This window comes from Ochlerotatus camptorhynchus, unplaced genomic scaffold (genome assembly GCF_037179485.1).
Source record: "Ochlerotatus camptorhynchus isolate MF236.1 unplaced genomic scaffold, CSIRO-AGI_Acam_v1.1 ptg000113l, whole genome shotgun sequence".
NCBI lineage: Eukaryota > Metazoa > Arthropoda > Insecta > Diptera > Culicidae > Ochlerotatus > Ochlerotatus camptorhynchus.
The window spans coordinates 142,871-157,705 of NW_027040603.1; the positions used below are offsets into that span (position 1 = coordinate 142,871).

General features: G+C 42.7%; 1 protein-coding gene across 3 annotated transcripts in view; it reads left to right on the top strand.

Annotated features, from left to right (window-relative positions):
• LOC135699655 (F-box/WD repeat-containing protein 7-like) overlaps positions 1 to 12,479 on the top strand; it is a 74,986-nt gene extending 62,507 nt beyond the window's left edge. For all 3 annotated transcript variants that reach the window (XM_065219947.1, XM_065219945.1, XM_065219948.1), the window contains exons 3-10: positions 1,641 to 4,148; positions 4,235 to 4,351; positions 9,191 to 9,712; positions 9,788 to 9,969; positions 10,037 to 10,262; positions 10,321 to 10,531; positions 10,592 to 10,763; positions 10,825 to 12,479. In XM_065219947.1, coding sequence (XP_065076019.1) covers positions 1,740 to 4,148; positions 4,235 to 4,351; positions 9,191 to 9,712; positions 9,788 to 9,969; positions 10,037 to 10,262; positions 10,321 to 10,531; positions 10,592 to 10,763; positions 10,825 to 10,936 — 3,951 coding nt within the window. In that variant the 5' untranslated portion in view covers positions 1,641 to 1,739 and the 3' untranslated portion in view covers positions 10,937 to 12,479. The remainder of the gene's footprint in view (positions 1 to 1,640; positions 4,149 to 4,234; positions 4,352 to 9,190; positions 9,713 to 9,787; positions 9,970 to 10,036; positions 10,263 to 10,320; positions 10,532 to 10,591; positions 10,764 to 10,824) is intronic.
• The last annotated feature ends 2,356 nt before the right edge of the window (positions 12,480 to 14,835 follow it).

The window sequence follows — 14,835 nt, forward strand, 5'->3', positions numbered from 1 at the left end:
CGCATTTCCCACCAAACTGGACAAATAAGCTCGTTTTCGCTTATTAAAAAGTGTGATAAAAGTGCACGTTTATGTCAAATCGTTTTGTTGCCTTCGGTGCACTTATTCCTTATGGAGTAAGAAATAAGTGTTCCGAAGACAACAAAACAATTTGACGTAAACGTGTACTTTTATCACACTTTTTGCAGTTTTGGAGCAGTCCAGGTTTAAGGCCCAAGCGCAATGATAGCGGAAGCGGAACGGCAGCGGTAGCGGAAAAGCCCGATCTGAGTAAGCCTACTTGTCGGATTGAAAACTAGTTAGAACCAAATCGACATCGGTTAGGCTTCTTGATGTCATTTGTGACAACTGTCAAACTTTCCGTTTCCGTTCCGCTTCCGTCCACATTGCGTTTGGGCCTTTATGCCTTGTTCAGACTGGAGAGTTATAACATGTTATTACGGTTGCCAAATAATTGCAACACAGAAACCACCATCAAGATAGCGCTATAACATGTTATAACTCTGTAGTCTGAACGTACTATTAGTTGTAACTAGAAACACTGAAACAAGAGACCAGCGGAGAAAAAAAAACATGAATTTGGCAACAAGATAGACATCAAAGCAATCCTGGCATCACTTGCATTTGTAACTGCTTGCGAGTGACTTCGCCAATGCACCGACGAGCATGAGTGATTGCTAAACGATGTTAATACTCCTCCCTAATTGAAGCAAACCATTTGTAAACATTGCAGATTGGAACCGCTTTTGACAGTTCGATTGGAATCATGACAGTGTCTCCGCTGGTCTCTTATTCCAGTGTTTCTAGTTGCAACCAACAATACTGTACATCATTTCCGTATTCGCCCTATTCAGGTAACACTTCTGAAATTTGCGAGTTTGACAGAACCATCAGCACCAAGTTTTCGGGGTACATAGGAAATATACTGGAGTTGTTAAGTTGCCCCCGAGTCGTCGCTAAGTGATCCGATTTTATTTTTAATTCACGAAAGGGCAGTTCAAGAAAAATCCAGAAAAGTACAGTTCGCTGAGTATTTACCCAAATACCTTTAATATGCTGGTTACGCCGCTGTCTGTGTGATTGAGATCAACAGCATCCGCTGTTAGTTGGTTTGTTCTCTTTTCTTTTTTATTTCGGAAGGTGAGCAAAGATAGCTGATAGATAGCAAATTTGGGGCAAACAAAAAATTGCATAAAGGAAAAGGAGAGCGCACACACATCAGCTCTGTCAGCTGGCCCGAACAGTTGTTCTTCTGCATTTGTGTGCAATTTTTTTCGGCTTAGTGCACGGCAAGGATATTCCTTCTGTCTATTGAACCCTTAAAACGAACGGCATTCAAGATGAGGTCATCTACCAAAACCGTCAGATGATTGTTTTTTGTTTAAATCTTATAAAATACTTACCAACAGCACTTGAGTTGTCGGAACAGCTTATGCTTTCGGTGTTGCAGGTTACAGGTAGAAACTATGCCACCCTAATAGAAGGATGCGCCAGTTATAAACACTAATTGAAAATTTCCATAACAATTCACCGCCATAAATTGTTCGTTTAGGGAAAACAATGTCGCCAATTAGAGACACGCTCTGTAAAAGCAGTACATTGATTGCCATTCTTTCTTTTTTTCTCCCGTCTCCTTCCAGACCTCTCGTACCCGCCATTTCCAGGAGCTCGATACAAAGATCGAAAATTGATGAGCTCCGAAACCACCATCAGTCTGTGTTGAAATCCCGCATCAGAGAATGGCAGAAAAATGCATCGTCACAATTAAGGAAGAGCAGCAGCTTCACCAGCAATGCCCCAGCCCACTGGGGGAGATCACAAATGATTCCGACCCGCTGACCGGTACGCCCACGACGATCATCACCCCGGCAGTGACTACCGCGATCAGCCTGTCATCGACGACGGAATCCGCCTCATCGACACCCACTCAATCCGGTACGATTGATTGCGACGAGCAGGAGGAAAGCGGCGGACAGCAGCGTGGAAAGGATGGTTATGCGTGGTTCTATCCGGACAAAGGTGTCGTTGCCGGAAACCAGATCCACCTGGAAACGCCAACTGTCGAGGAGAAAAGCAACGGCGGGCTGAATCTAGCGAAACCAAAGCGGCTGAGCGATGAGTTCTACTCGGCCGATGATGACTACGACGAGGACGAAGACGACGAAATGGTTGGCCGCGGTGGTAACAGTAGTAACAGTAGCGGCAGCAGCAGTATAACTGGAATCAGCAAAAATGTCGTGGGTGACGGAGATTGTGAAGCGCATGCTAGTTTGAATGAGATTAAAAATCTGAGCATCACAAATGGTGTTGCCGAGCCTGGGGACGATCGGTACGAGCAGGACGAAAACTCGATCTCCGATCCAATCTATATCAGTGAGGAGACTTCGTCGTGCAGTAGTGGCCATCAGCGGATGATTGGTGAAGAATTGTCCGTCAGAGCACAGGAGACTGAAGAGCAAAACCGGCAACAGCCTCTGGAAATGGAACAGGAGGAAATAGCCGAGGATGAAGGTGTTGTCGCGCTGGAAGATGACCTCGATGGAGTTGACGGCGACGACGATGCTGATGTGGATGAGGATGATCTTCATGATGTGCAATCAATCGATGCAATCGAACGTCGGGATTTTGAACAGGAACAAAAACTGACTGGCGGGATTATAATTAAAAATAGCGCTTTGATACCCGATAACCATAGACTGAATTTAGAGTTTATAAGTAGATTTAGTAGGATGCGCAACGATGCATTGGCGAAGAAATCTCAGCCGGACGGCAAGGTTCAGCTTACGACAACGCCAACTAGCAGTAGGAACGCGTACAAGAATGGTAGTAGTAATCCATCTAGTTCTAATAGCACTAGTAATAAGGAACAAAACAGTAATAGTACAACAAAGTCAGCGTTAAAAGTGAACCTGTCAGCTAGTCTAGATAGTTACTGCGCAGCTACCGAAGCCGTAAATGAAACGGATATGGCCGACGGTCCTTCCTGTTCTTCCTCGATGGCTTCGTCCTCGTCTTCTTCGGCCTCCAGTAGCAGTAAGGCACAACATCGTCAGCAGCAGCAGCAGCAGCAAATTGATGAAATCTTCAACAGCAACTCCAACGATAGCCTTTCGTCCGATCGTTCGATATTCATCCCCAACCTACAAGCTTTGAAGGCATCTGCCAAGGACTGTCCAACAGCTCCCAACAGTAGCGGTGTGAATGAACCCGGCACATCATCTTCCTCTTCTTCGCCGTCACCTACATCGGCCAGCTGTTCCGCTGGTCCTTCAACATCTGGAACAACCAAACCACCTTCGGATTGCAGTTTAGCGTCATGTGCTACCTCGGTCATCAAACAAACTGGAGAGTGCAGCAAAAACATCAACCATCATCCACTTCCTTCAACGAGCACCAGCAATTCTTCGTTGTTTTCCTTCAGTTGTCCATTCGACAGTGCCGATCGCGAAAACGACGAAGCTTGCAGCTCTAGCAACGTATCCCTTGGCAGATTTCCATCCAATGGATCGAATTTTGCCGATAACATTGCCGATGAAGTGGAACCCTCCAGCTCGTCACATCGAACCCGCCAACCCCAACTTCATCACGAACATAATCACATTGAAGATCCCCTACTAGAACCGTCACAACTATCGATGCCACCGGAGCTAGCCGCTGCGGCGGCTGTCGTCGACCACGAGTGCGACGAAGATAATTGGGCCGACTGTGAGGAAGGTTCCGACGAAGAGGTATGTACCTGTAGAGACTACACCGACGATGAAGGTAACGGAGGCCATGGTGCCGGTGGACACGCCAGCAGCGAAGACGAACTGCCATCCCGAGATGTCGATCTGTCCAGCTATACTCACATGGATGCCGCCGAGGACATTCTCGCTCACGATCCGAACACCACCGGTGGGGCGACGAACGCCACCGGAAGCAACGCACAAACCCCAAGACTGCACCGGAAGCGCAAGCTCACCGAGAACCGGATCCTGTTCGGAAGCGGCGGTAGCCGGGTTTCGACGGGAACGGCCGGAGATGTCACCGGTGGTGGGCTAGGCAATCACAGCGATAGCCCCAGCACCGAATCGCTTAACTACAACAGCCGGAAACGATTAGCTTTAGATAGTACCAGTTCGCCGCGAACGCTACGCAGTCCGTCTAATGTAAGTACAACCTGTTGGCAGCAGTAGCATGATGTTTGCCGGTAGTTGTGTTTGATTTTTTTTTAACGATATTTTTCCTGTTGCAGCTAACTACGACGCCAACATCATCCTCTTCGCTGGGAGAACGGAAGACTCCCAGAAGCGTAATCCCTACCAAAGATAATCCTCCTCCGGAACTGAACGATTGGCTGCAGCAGTTTCAGGTATGTGCGGCTAAAATATGTATGCCATCAAATCGGCGTTCGCCAGTACTCGCTGGCGGGGCCTGTATCGCGTTTAATTAGCTTCGTAGGCACTACTCCCTATTTTGCAATGTTCAGGGGACTTCGTGATGGCATCAAGTATTGGGTATAATAGAAGACTGCAAAGATTAGTTCTGGTTAACTTCCAGGACAGGATCACAGGACTTCGTTCTGGATCCAGAGAACATCTGGATCATATCTTAGGAATGTTGAGATCAATTTAACCGTTATGTGCGTGACGCGGTACTACGTTACCCAGCTCTCATTTGAATAACACAGTGTAGAAAAAGTCGTCCTTCCGACAAAAACTTGTTTTTGTTCATTGGTGGAGCAATTTGCAACACTAACATATTGATCACGACTGCAGTCAAATTTTTGCATGGGTTGCAGTGACCGCCACCTTGAAACAATATTAAAGCAAATTACAGTTGAGTCGGTACCATTTTTTTTAATTACAGATCTCTCTGTAATTTTCTATTTGCATATCGTCCTCAAAATTACAGTTCTCCGGTAAAGTCGACTGCAAATCAAGCAATGCACATCGGTACACCTTACCGATCGTTCGGTAAATTTGACAGCTAATTTTGCTGATCCAGTTTACAGATTTTTCGGTAATGTTCTCGATTACCGAAAACATTACCGACCGTTCAGCTGTTGAGACTTCGGTGATTTTTTCTAAGTGTGAAGTGACCAGCAATAAACAATATGTTTGTTGATAGGTATATCAGTAAATATTATTTTGCTGGACCTTCTTCAGCAAAGCATTTTGCTGGAAGAGGATTGCAGAATTTGGTGTGTGGTTGCTTCTCACTGTAACCTTGACAAAATTTTCTGAGGAACAGGTCCCATCTGCTGCTGTAGAGCGGTTTCATACCAAATGAAGAATTGGAAAAACTCGACCTTCTCCGAGACGGTACCGACTGGGATTGAACCCAGGCCCTTTGGGAGTGAGAGGCAGCCACGTTTATTTATGTCTTTGACAGTGGAGTTTCCTTAACCTCAATCTACCAGTGCACCAACTATCAAAACATAAACAATTATCGAAATATTGCTTGCAATGGATAGATATCGAGTAAACTAGAATACCTATTAAGTATATTTTTCAACCGATTCGAGTATGAATATGGCATTAAATCTGGTTTTGAAAGTTGGTGCACAGGTAAAAAGTGAGGTTACGAGACGCCAGTGGTCTTTGAAATTCTCAGAACTTCACTGGAGCTTGCATAATTTTCCTGGAGTCAGGGTGGCAAGTGAACCAGGAAAACCGGGAAAAAGTCGGGAATTTATTTTCACCAGGAAAAACCGGGAAAAAACCAGGAATTTCATAAGCCCACCAGGAACAAGATTCTTTATTTGTATAATTTAAATAGGTTTTAAATTTTATGTATGTCAAAGTTTCTTTTTATAATCAGGTCAAAACTAACCATTTTGTTCAAGCTAAATCTTTCACACAACTAAAGATTGATTTAGTTGTGTTGTGTTTACCCTGAGAATTTAGTAAATATATTTTGTATTTATTTTAAATTTAATTTTTTTCACGAATCAATTGCATGTATGATTTGTGCTTTTGATAGCAGACTTAAGCAGTGCCGACGCGTAACTACTTTGAAGTACCTGTTCAACATGTCCAATAAAAAAGTTCTATTTCTAAAAACTTCAGATAAGGCTTTCGAACTTCATGCAAGTTCTACCAAATTCGGGAAAGTCTTACAAGTTTCAGGAAAATCCTGTGAACTACTGTGATGATCTACGACGGCCAGGAAATCTCTCCGAACCTTCAGAGATTTTCTACAAATTTCAGAGAAGTCTTACAAATTTCAGAGAAGTCCTACAAATTTCGGGGAAGTCCTTTAATCTTTGGGGAATAACTAAGAATTTTACAGAATTTTCTACAGATTTAATGTAACTTCTACGACATTTAGACATTGCTTAAAAATTAAGGATAATCCTATGACACTTATGGATTTTTTCCGAGCTTCAGAGAAGTCTTCAATACTCTTGGGAAGTCCTCTGAACTTAACATAAAGGGTGTCCCCGATGAAATTGCCACACACAAAATTGATTCGCAAAATTCGAGTTTTCATCCGATTGCCATCAAATTTTCAGGGATTGAGAAATAACTATTAAACTTCATTTTACCATTTTACTCGTATTTTATTTACAGTCCATACGCAAATGCCCGCACCTTGGCCTTAACCCCGGCCATAAGATTCTGCACAACCTGTGAATCAACCGTTTTTTGCATGTAAACCCATACTTTCTTCAGTTCCTCGACTGTCTTCACTACCTTAGGTCGTTTAAGAAGGTGCTGCTTCATAATTGCCCAGTACTTCTCGATGGGGCGGAGCTCCGGAGTGTTGGGAGGGTTGAACATTTTCGGCACGAAATTGACCTTATTGTCCGCATACCACTTCAGCACGTCCTTGGAGTAGTGGCATGAGGCCAAATCCGGCCAGAAGATTGTTGGGACGTTGTGGGCCTTCAGGAGAGGAAGCAGCCGCTTCTGGAGGCACTCTTTTATGTACACCTGTCCGTTCATCGTGTCCTGGGTCACGAAAGGTGCACTCCGCTTCCCGCACGTGCAGATGGCTTGCCAAACCAGGAATTTCTTCGCAAATTTGGACATCTTCTGAGTGCGGACATGCTCCAGAACGCTGAACTTATCCTTGGCCGTGAAAAACAGGTTGCCGGGGATCTGTTTGAAGTCGGCCTTCACATATGTTTCGTCGTCCATGATGCAGCATTCAACTTTCGTCAGCATGTTGAGGTACAACTTCCTGGCACGGGTTTTGGCGGACTTGTTCTGCTTCTCGTCGCGATTAGGGGCCTTTTGTACCTTGAACGTTCGAAGCCCAGCCTTAGTTTTGGCCTTCTGGACAAAACTTCGGCTTAGGTGCAGCTTCTTAGCCACATCCCTAACGGAGGCGTTCGGATTTCGGTTGAAGGCTCCAACTACGCGGTTGTGATTTTTGGTGTTGTACGGAATACTTTTTCCTTCACTTCTGGGCTTCCGATCGGTGGTCAACCGTTCCTCGAACCGCTTAATCACTCGCGACACCGTGGAATTCGCGATTCCCAACGTTTTAGCGATGGAACGATGCGAGAGATCCTTGTTCTCGTGATGAATGCGCAAGATTTTATCACGCACGAGCTGTTCTTTCGACTCCATTTCCGCGAGTTTTGATCACAGGACTTTAAAACTTGCAGGATGTAAATAATGCACTATGAACTAAATCCACCCAAATTTTCATTAAATTCTACCCAACGGTTAAAAAGTTAGAGCAATTTCATAGTGTGGCAATTTCATCGTGGACACCCTTTAGTTCTCCAAGCTCAAAAAAGTTCCTAGAACTTCCGAGAAATCCATTGAACTATAGGTAGTCCTACGAAATTCATGGGAGCTCCAGGGAATTTCCAAGAAATTAAGGAAAGACCCACAAACTTTTGGAAAAACCCTTCGATATTTAAAGCCTTATTATGAACTTCAGGGAAGCTCTTCTAACTTTAGGGTCCTCATATATACAGTTAAGTCCTTCAAACTTCAGGGTAATCCTCAGATCTTGGAGAAAGTTCTTCGAACTTGAAGGTAGCTTACGAACTTCTGAGAATTTCTACGAACTTCGTGGTACTTCTACGATATTTAAGAAATTCCTATGAATTTAAAAAAACTCCGAACTTCCTAAGATCTTAAAAAAAGTCCTTCGAACTTCGGGGAAGTCCCATGAAATTCAGGCAGTACATACTTCAATGAACCCTTCAGGAAAGACCTTAACACTTCAGGGAAGTTCTACGAACTTTAGGGAGTTTCTATGAACTTCAGCAGTCAGTCATCTTAATAATAAGAGTTATTAAACCAGCGTTGTTTGTGAAATCTTTTAATCATATGATTTTGAAATCATGTTGTTATCAAAATTCCGCTAAATAAGATCCTTAATGTTAAACAAACTGGAAATCCGTAAAATTGTTAGAAGCAAAGATTTGTTTAAAGAGTCCTCATTCATATCACACTTCGCAATTTCACCTTGAAATAAACTAGCCCGTTGGCTAAAGATCTAAATAGTTAAATTAAAAAAATCACAGTTTCAAAAACAGAAATCTCAAGATTTAGGGGCTTATAGATCTCTAAATTTCAGACATTAGATAGGGCTCCGCGTTAGTCCGTCGTATCTCAGCTTTTCTTCGTCATACACCCCTAAAATCGCTCATTTTACGGGTTATCGCAAATGTTTCAGTGTAATTAATCTTGTAAGCAAAGATGTTTTTGCAAAGACATGAGTGAAAACGCTTTGCTATTATAGTTTTAACACATAGAACGGAAATAGGCGCCATGATACGACGAAGTAACGATTTCACGCTCATGCACAAGAACCTTAATACCTATTTTGATTTGTGAAATTTCGCATTGCGCGAAGAATGAAAAAAATAAAAAAATATTTGAACGTGCTTGAAGTCCTCTGTACACACCCTCAGTGTTAGAAGAATTTGCCGTCGAAGGTCTTATAGTCCTTGTCCTTGAAAGCTCTGTTCTAACTAGCACACTAATTTAGACGCCTAGAAAACTGTGAACATACCCGCTTAAAACATACTTCTCGATACGCCATCAAGATTTCCTCGCGTTCATTATAAGTTATTCCTTGCGATCAATACTTACATTAATTAATGACAAATCCTGCGCACATCGTTTTGTTCCATACTCTTTTGCGAATGCTTTCGATCTATCTACTGACCGGTCACAATCGCGTGCCTAAAAAACCTTTATAAGATGCTCATTTCTGACTCGATTGATCCTTATGCTTCTAGCGATGGACACCGGTCGAGCGTCTGGTGGCAGTGGACATGCTAATCGAGCACTGCGAACCGACCCAGGTCCGACACATGATGAAGGTCATCGAACCGCAGTTCCAGCGCGATTTCATATCGCTCCTACCGAAGGAACTGGCCCTGCAGGTCCTGTCCTATCTGGATCCGATGGATCTGCTTCGGGCAGCCCAAACGTGCCGCAGTTGGCGCTTCCTAGCGGACGATAACCTCTTATGGAAGGAAAAGTGCAAGGAAGCGATTATCGTGATGGACGTCACCGGCGGCGATCGTCCCAAGCGAGGCCGAGCCGGCAATATGCCACCGATTTCTTCGCCCTGGAAGGCGGCCTACATGCGACAGCACATCATCGAGATGAACTGGCGCTCGAGACCGATACGCACCGCGAAGGTGCTGAAGGGCCACGACGACCACGTTATCACGTGCCTTCAGTTCTGCGGGAACCGCATCGTGTCCGGTTCCGACGACAATACGCTCAAAGTGTGGTCCGCCATCACCGGAAAGGTAAGTTGCTGGGAATGCATCCGATTTCTATGCGGTCGTGGAACGGATTTCAACGATTTATTTTTCGATTCACAGTGCCTTCGAACACTGGTTGGTCACACGGGTGGTGTCTGGTCGTCTCAGATGTCCGGCAATATCATCATCTCCGGCAGTACCGATCGAACTCTGAAGGTGTGGAACGCCGAAACCGGTCAGCTGCTGCATACCCTGTACGGACATACGTCGACGGTTCGTTGTATGCATTTACACGGAAATAAGTAAGTGGTCTCCAGGTTCTTAGTATGAGATGAATCTTAACTCTGTTTTATCATATATTTCCAACAGAGTCGTCAGCGGTTCCCGCGATGCAACGCTGCGCGTTTGGGATGTTGACGAAGGCACCTGCCTGCACGTGTTGGTCGGCCATTTGGCTGCCGTTCGATGTGTTCAGTACGATGGAAGACTGGTGGTTTCCGGGGCGTACGATTATATGGTGAAAGTATGGAACCCGGAGCGACAGGAGTGTCTGCATACGTTGCAAGGGCACACCAATCGCGTCTATTCACTGCAGGTATGTTGTGGAGTCGATTAATTTTTAAGTACATTGTGTGAACGTTATACTGTTACAGTTTGATGGCATCCACGTGGTGTCCGGTTCGTTGGATACATCGATACGTGTATGGGATGCGGAGACGGGTAGCTGCAAGCACGCCCTGATGGGCCATCAGAGTTTGACTTCGGGCATGGAGCTCAGATCGAACATTTTGGTATCAGGTAATGCCGACTCTACGGTAAAAGTATGGGACATCATCACTGGTCAGTGCTTGCAAACGTTATCGGGTGAGTGGTTTTAGGAATAGAATCATAGTTCTTATTCTAATAACTTGATATAAATTTCAGGTCCCAACAAGCATCAGTCGGCCGTCACCTGTTTGCAGTTCAACTCCCGCTTCGTGATTACCAGCTCCGATGATGGTACCGTCAAACTGTGGGATGTCAAGACCGGAGAGTTCATTCGCAATCTGGTCGCTCTGGAGTCTGGCGGTTCCGGAGGCGTAGTGTGGCGAATTAGGTATGATTCATACATTTGTTGTGAAAAATTTCTCAGAACTTACGGTTATCGCCTTCCACAGAGCCAACGATACAAAACTGATCTGCGCGGTCGGTTCGCGCAATGGAACGGAAGAAACCAAACTGTTGGTACTCGACTTCGACGTAGAAGGTGCCTGTTTGAAATGCTCATAAGTTCTGAATAAGTATACTCTTTAAAAAAACCCTCTACCTTAGAATCCCTTTCTGTGCTGTTCTGCCTTTTTCTCGAGACGCGTTGATCATTTCTTTGATTAACTCAATTTATACGTTGATTCTAAAAAAAATAAGGTGAACAGAAGAAAAGCTACCATCATGTCATCAACCACCATATCAACTTCAAAACATCACAGCGCAAAGAATTGCCACCCAACCTTTATAATTAGAAATATCATCATGAATTATTGTAAATGTTTCAAATTGTAATATAAATTATTAGTATACATATCAATACCTAATTCTCTAAGTTCTGCGACAAATTACTGGTATTCATTTACCACCCCAATCATTGGTATTTAAGGACAAGGTTGGTAGAATCCACTAATGGCCGTTGTCATGGCTGATTTTCCTTATAAAATCAGCCATGATAGCGGCCATTTGTGGATTCTATAAATCTTGTCCTTAACTGGAAAATTTCGTGGAACCCATGGAAAAGATTACAATTTCAACGAATTTGTTGAATTCAAGTTTTACTATTTTTTCTCGTGCAGCTTTTCGATGAGTGTGATACACAAAGAAAAGTTTGCATGTAGTCTCCATTTTTGTATTTTACATAACATTGATGTTATCACGTTAATTCTATGAGATTTTGGCTTATTATAAAAGTGTTATGAAAATTCACAAAACCAAGTGACATTTTTTTTCAGCGTGTTCTGTGACTCAACGTTTCAAGCAATTAATTCAATTTAAAAACAAAAATAAACAAACTGACTGGTGATTGGCAACGTGATGGTAGCTATAATTATCACACCTGGGCAAAGGTAACAGAAAGGCATAGCTGTAGTGATGAAGGGAAGAAAAATCATCGGAAATTGTCCCTGATAGGGCCAAAACTAAAAAATTTAAATAAATACCATAGTAAGAAAATGCTTCGAAATGATACAACAACAACAAAAAAGTTGAACCAATTGAATAATCGAAACCGGAGAACCCTACCGAACGTGTTCACGTCCTGCCGTACTGTTGTTTTCCACACACACTGCGAGCGATTGTTTGCTTTGAATTTGTTAAACTTTGTTTCCTTGTTGAGTTTAACGAAATGCGTATGTGTGTGTGTTTGTTTTCTAGCGCACATATAATTTCTCGATGGCGCCGCGCGCTACCAATATAGCACCTACCTATTATCTATGTTTTCTCTTTTATTACGAAACAGAATACGTTGATTTTCCCAAAACTTTATATTGTTCTCTATGAGTTCTAACTACCTTCTGTGTTGTGAAGTAAGGCAACTCAATTTAGCTCGCTGTGGAAACTTTAAAACAGGGCGACCGTTTCGGTTTATCTTCTCCGAATAATTGCAGTGTTCGATTCGATCAATGGGCAGGACAACAAATGCTTTAACCAATTAATGATACAGCTTACGCTTTAGTTTTTAGTTCCCAATCCTCCATTTTCCGAAGGTGTCGAGCATATTGATTGAACTGGCGCAAACTTATCATAAACGATGAATTAGAAAGTCAATAGCAGAAGTGACGGGAAATCGCAAATAAACCAGACAGGATTAAACCATACATGCTAACACAACACCCGCAGAGTAAATAGCGAGAAGGACAGAAATAAGTAACCGAAACTCACTAAATACAAACAGCATTCATATTAGCAAGAGGAGAAAACCGTGTACAATTTAGTTAGTTGTCTGTTTAGGAACTCGATGTCAAATTTGTATAGGTTTCAATTTATCTTTTTGTTTTTATTTTTAAGTTTTTGCATCAGTTGAAAGAAATTTATTTCTCATTAGCAAAATTTATACCTTTAGCTTCTATTGATTATCGGCCGAAAAAAACCAGCTATTTTGTTTTGAAACTTTCCTTCATAAAAAATAACCACTATCTGGTGAAATAGTTTCGGTCAGTTGTTGATATAATGAGGTGATCCTTTCCCGTTCTATCTCTGTTTTGGAAAACAAAATTGTTTTCCCGTTGGCATTACTCGAAATACAGAACAATCCTTCGGTTTTCCTGCTATCACTCTAAACAAAACTACACGCAAAAACAAAAGTAAACAAATTAACCTCTAAATCTAAAAAAAATATACGAAACAGTAGCAACATCTACTACAAAACAGCAGTATGTCGAAGAATCCAATAATAATAAAGAAAGCAAAACAAAAAACAAAACTGAGAACCTTTAGTAAAGCATTACCAACTATCGAAAACTTTCCCATTCCCATCTTTCGTTATAGAAAATTTGAGAAATCACCTTGAAACACCGACATCCGAACTATCATCATCGTCCCTTTCGTCGTCGTCCTCGTCGTCGCTGTCGTCTTCGTCGAGTGAAGAATCGTTGTAGCGATAGCTTTAGGTGATCCGCTGCCCTAAAAATGTGAAGTCAAACCTTTGCAGGGATAATTTTGATCAAGGTAATAATTTTTGTTACTTTATTAATCGAACCCGTAGATAGATCGAAATTCCAATTAATAAATAAGCAAGATAACTCGCTTTTTGGTTGTATATACCTAGGTTGTATATACCTAGTTCTGGGAGTTCTCGTTGACCGATTTCTCAACTTTGAACAGCATTTCAGTGCAGACGCGGCGGAAATGGTTGTACGATCGCGCTGATTGGTCGTTATATGAACGTATCACCGCAGAAACCATCCGGCCAGATGTTGAATGGGACGTAGACAGCTTCACGGAGAAGATAATTGCAGCAGCAACTCGTGCCATACCGCAAACCAGCGGCCGTATGGGGCCTAAAGCGGTACCATGGTGGTGCCCTGAAGCGAAGGTGGCGATTCGACATCGACGAAAGTGTCTTCGATCTCTGCGGCGGCTGCAGACATCTGATCCTGATCAACCCGCTGCATTGGCGAGGTTCCAGGAAACCAGAGCTGTAACAAGGAAGGCGATAAAGGAAGCAAAAGAACGATGGTGGGAGAACTTCGTGGCCAAAATTGCACCAAGCAGCACGACAACCGAACTGTGGTGAACGGTGAACACGCTACGTGGCAACCGACAACAACGTACCGTCGCACTCAAGCGATCGGATGGCTTCACCGATGACCCCGAAGAAACTGCGGAAGCGCTAGCCAGTTTTTACAGCGATAGATCTGCGACCTCCAGTTACCCTACCCGCATAAACGCGAACCATTACTTGACCTTACCGATAATAATTATAAATTGTTTATAATCCCTCCTAAACTTTAACTGAAATGGTTATGGAACTTTACATGAACGTTTGTGTGATAAAGTTTTAACCTTATGTATTATTGTTTTTTGAAAGCGGACCTCACAAATAATGGGTTGTTAAGAACCATTACCATTCAAAATTCTTGTTTTCTCCATATATTTTCGGGAGGAGGACTATATTAGAACCTTTTAACTTATGGTTTGAGAACATTAATGGTTATGGTTATGGTAGTCAGTAAGGTCCATTAATGGTTTTGTATTATCGCTCAACTTTACGTGGAATATATCGTGAATTGGTAATCAGTAATTTACAGGCAACCAATTCGCGATATATTCCACATAAAGTTGATCGATGTTACAAAACAATTCATGGACCTTACTGACTACCACAACCATAACCATTAATGTTCTCAAACCATAAGTTAAAAGGTTCTAATATAGTCCTCCTCCCGAAAATATATGGAGAAAACAAGAATTTTGAATGGTAATGGTTCTTAACAACTAATTATTTGTAAGGTCCGCTTTCAAAAAACAATAATACATAAGGTTAAAACTTTATCATTAAACGTTCATGTAAAGTTCCATAACCATTTCAGTTGAAGTTTAGCAGGGATTTTAACAATTTTTAACCATTTTCGGTAAGGTCAGTTTATGGTTCGCGTTTATGCGGGTACTTCTTTTCAGAAGACTAAGGCAGCAGCTGAAAG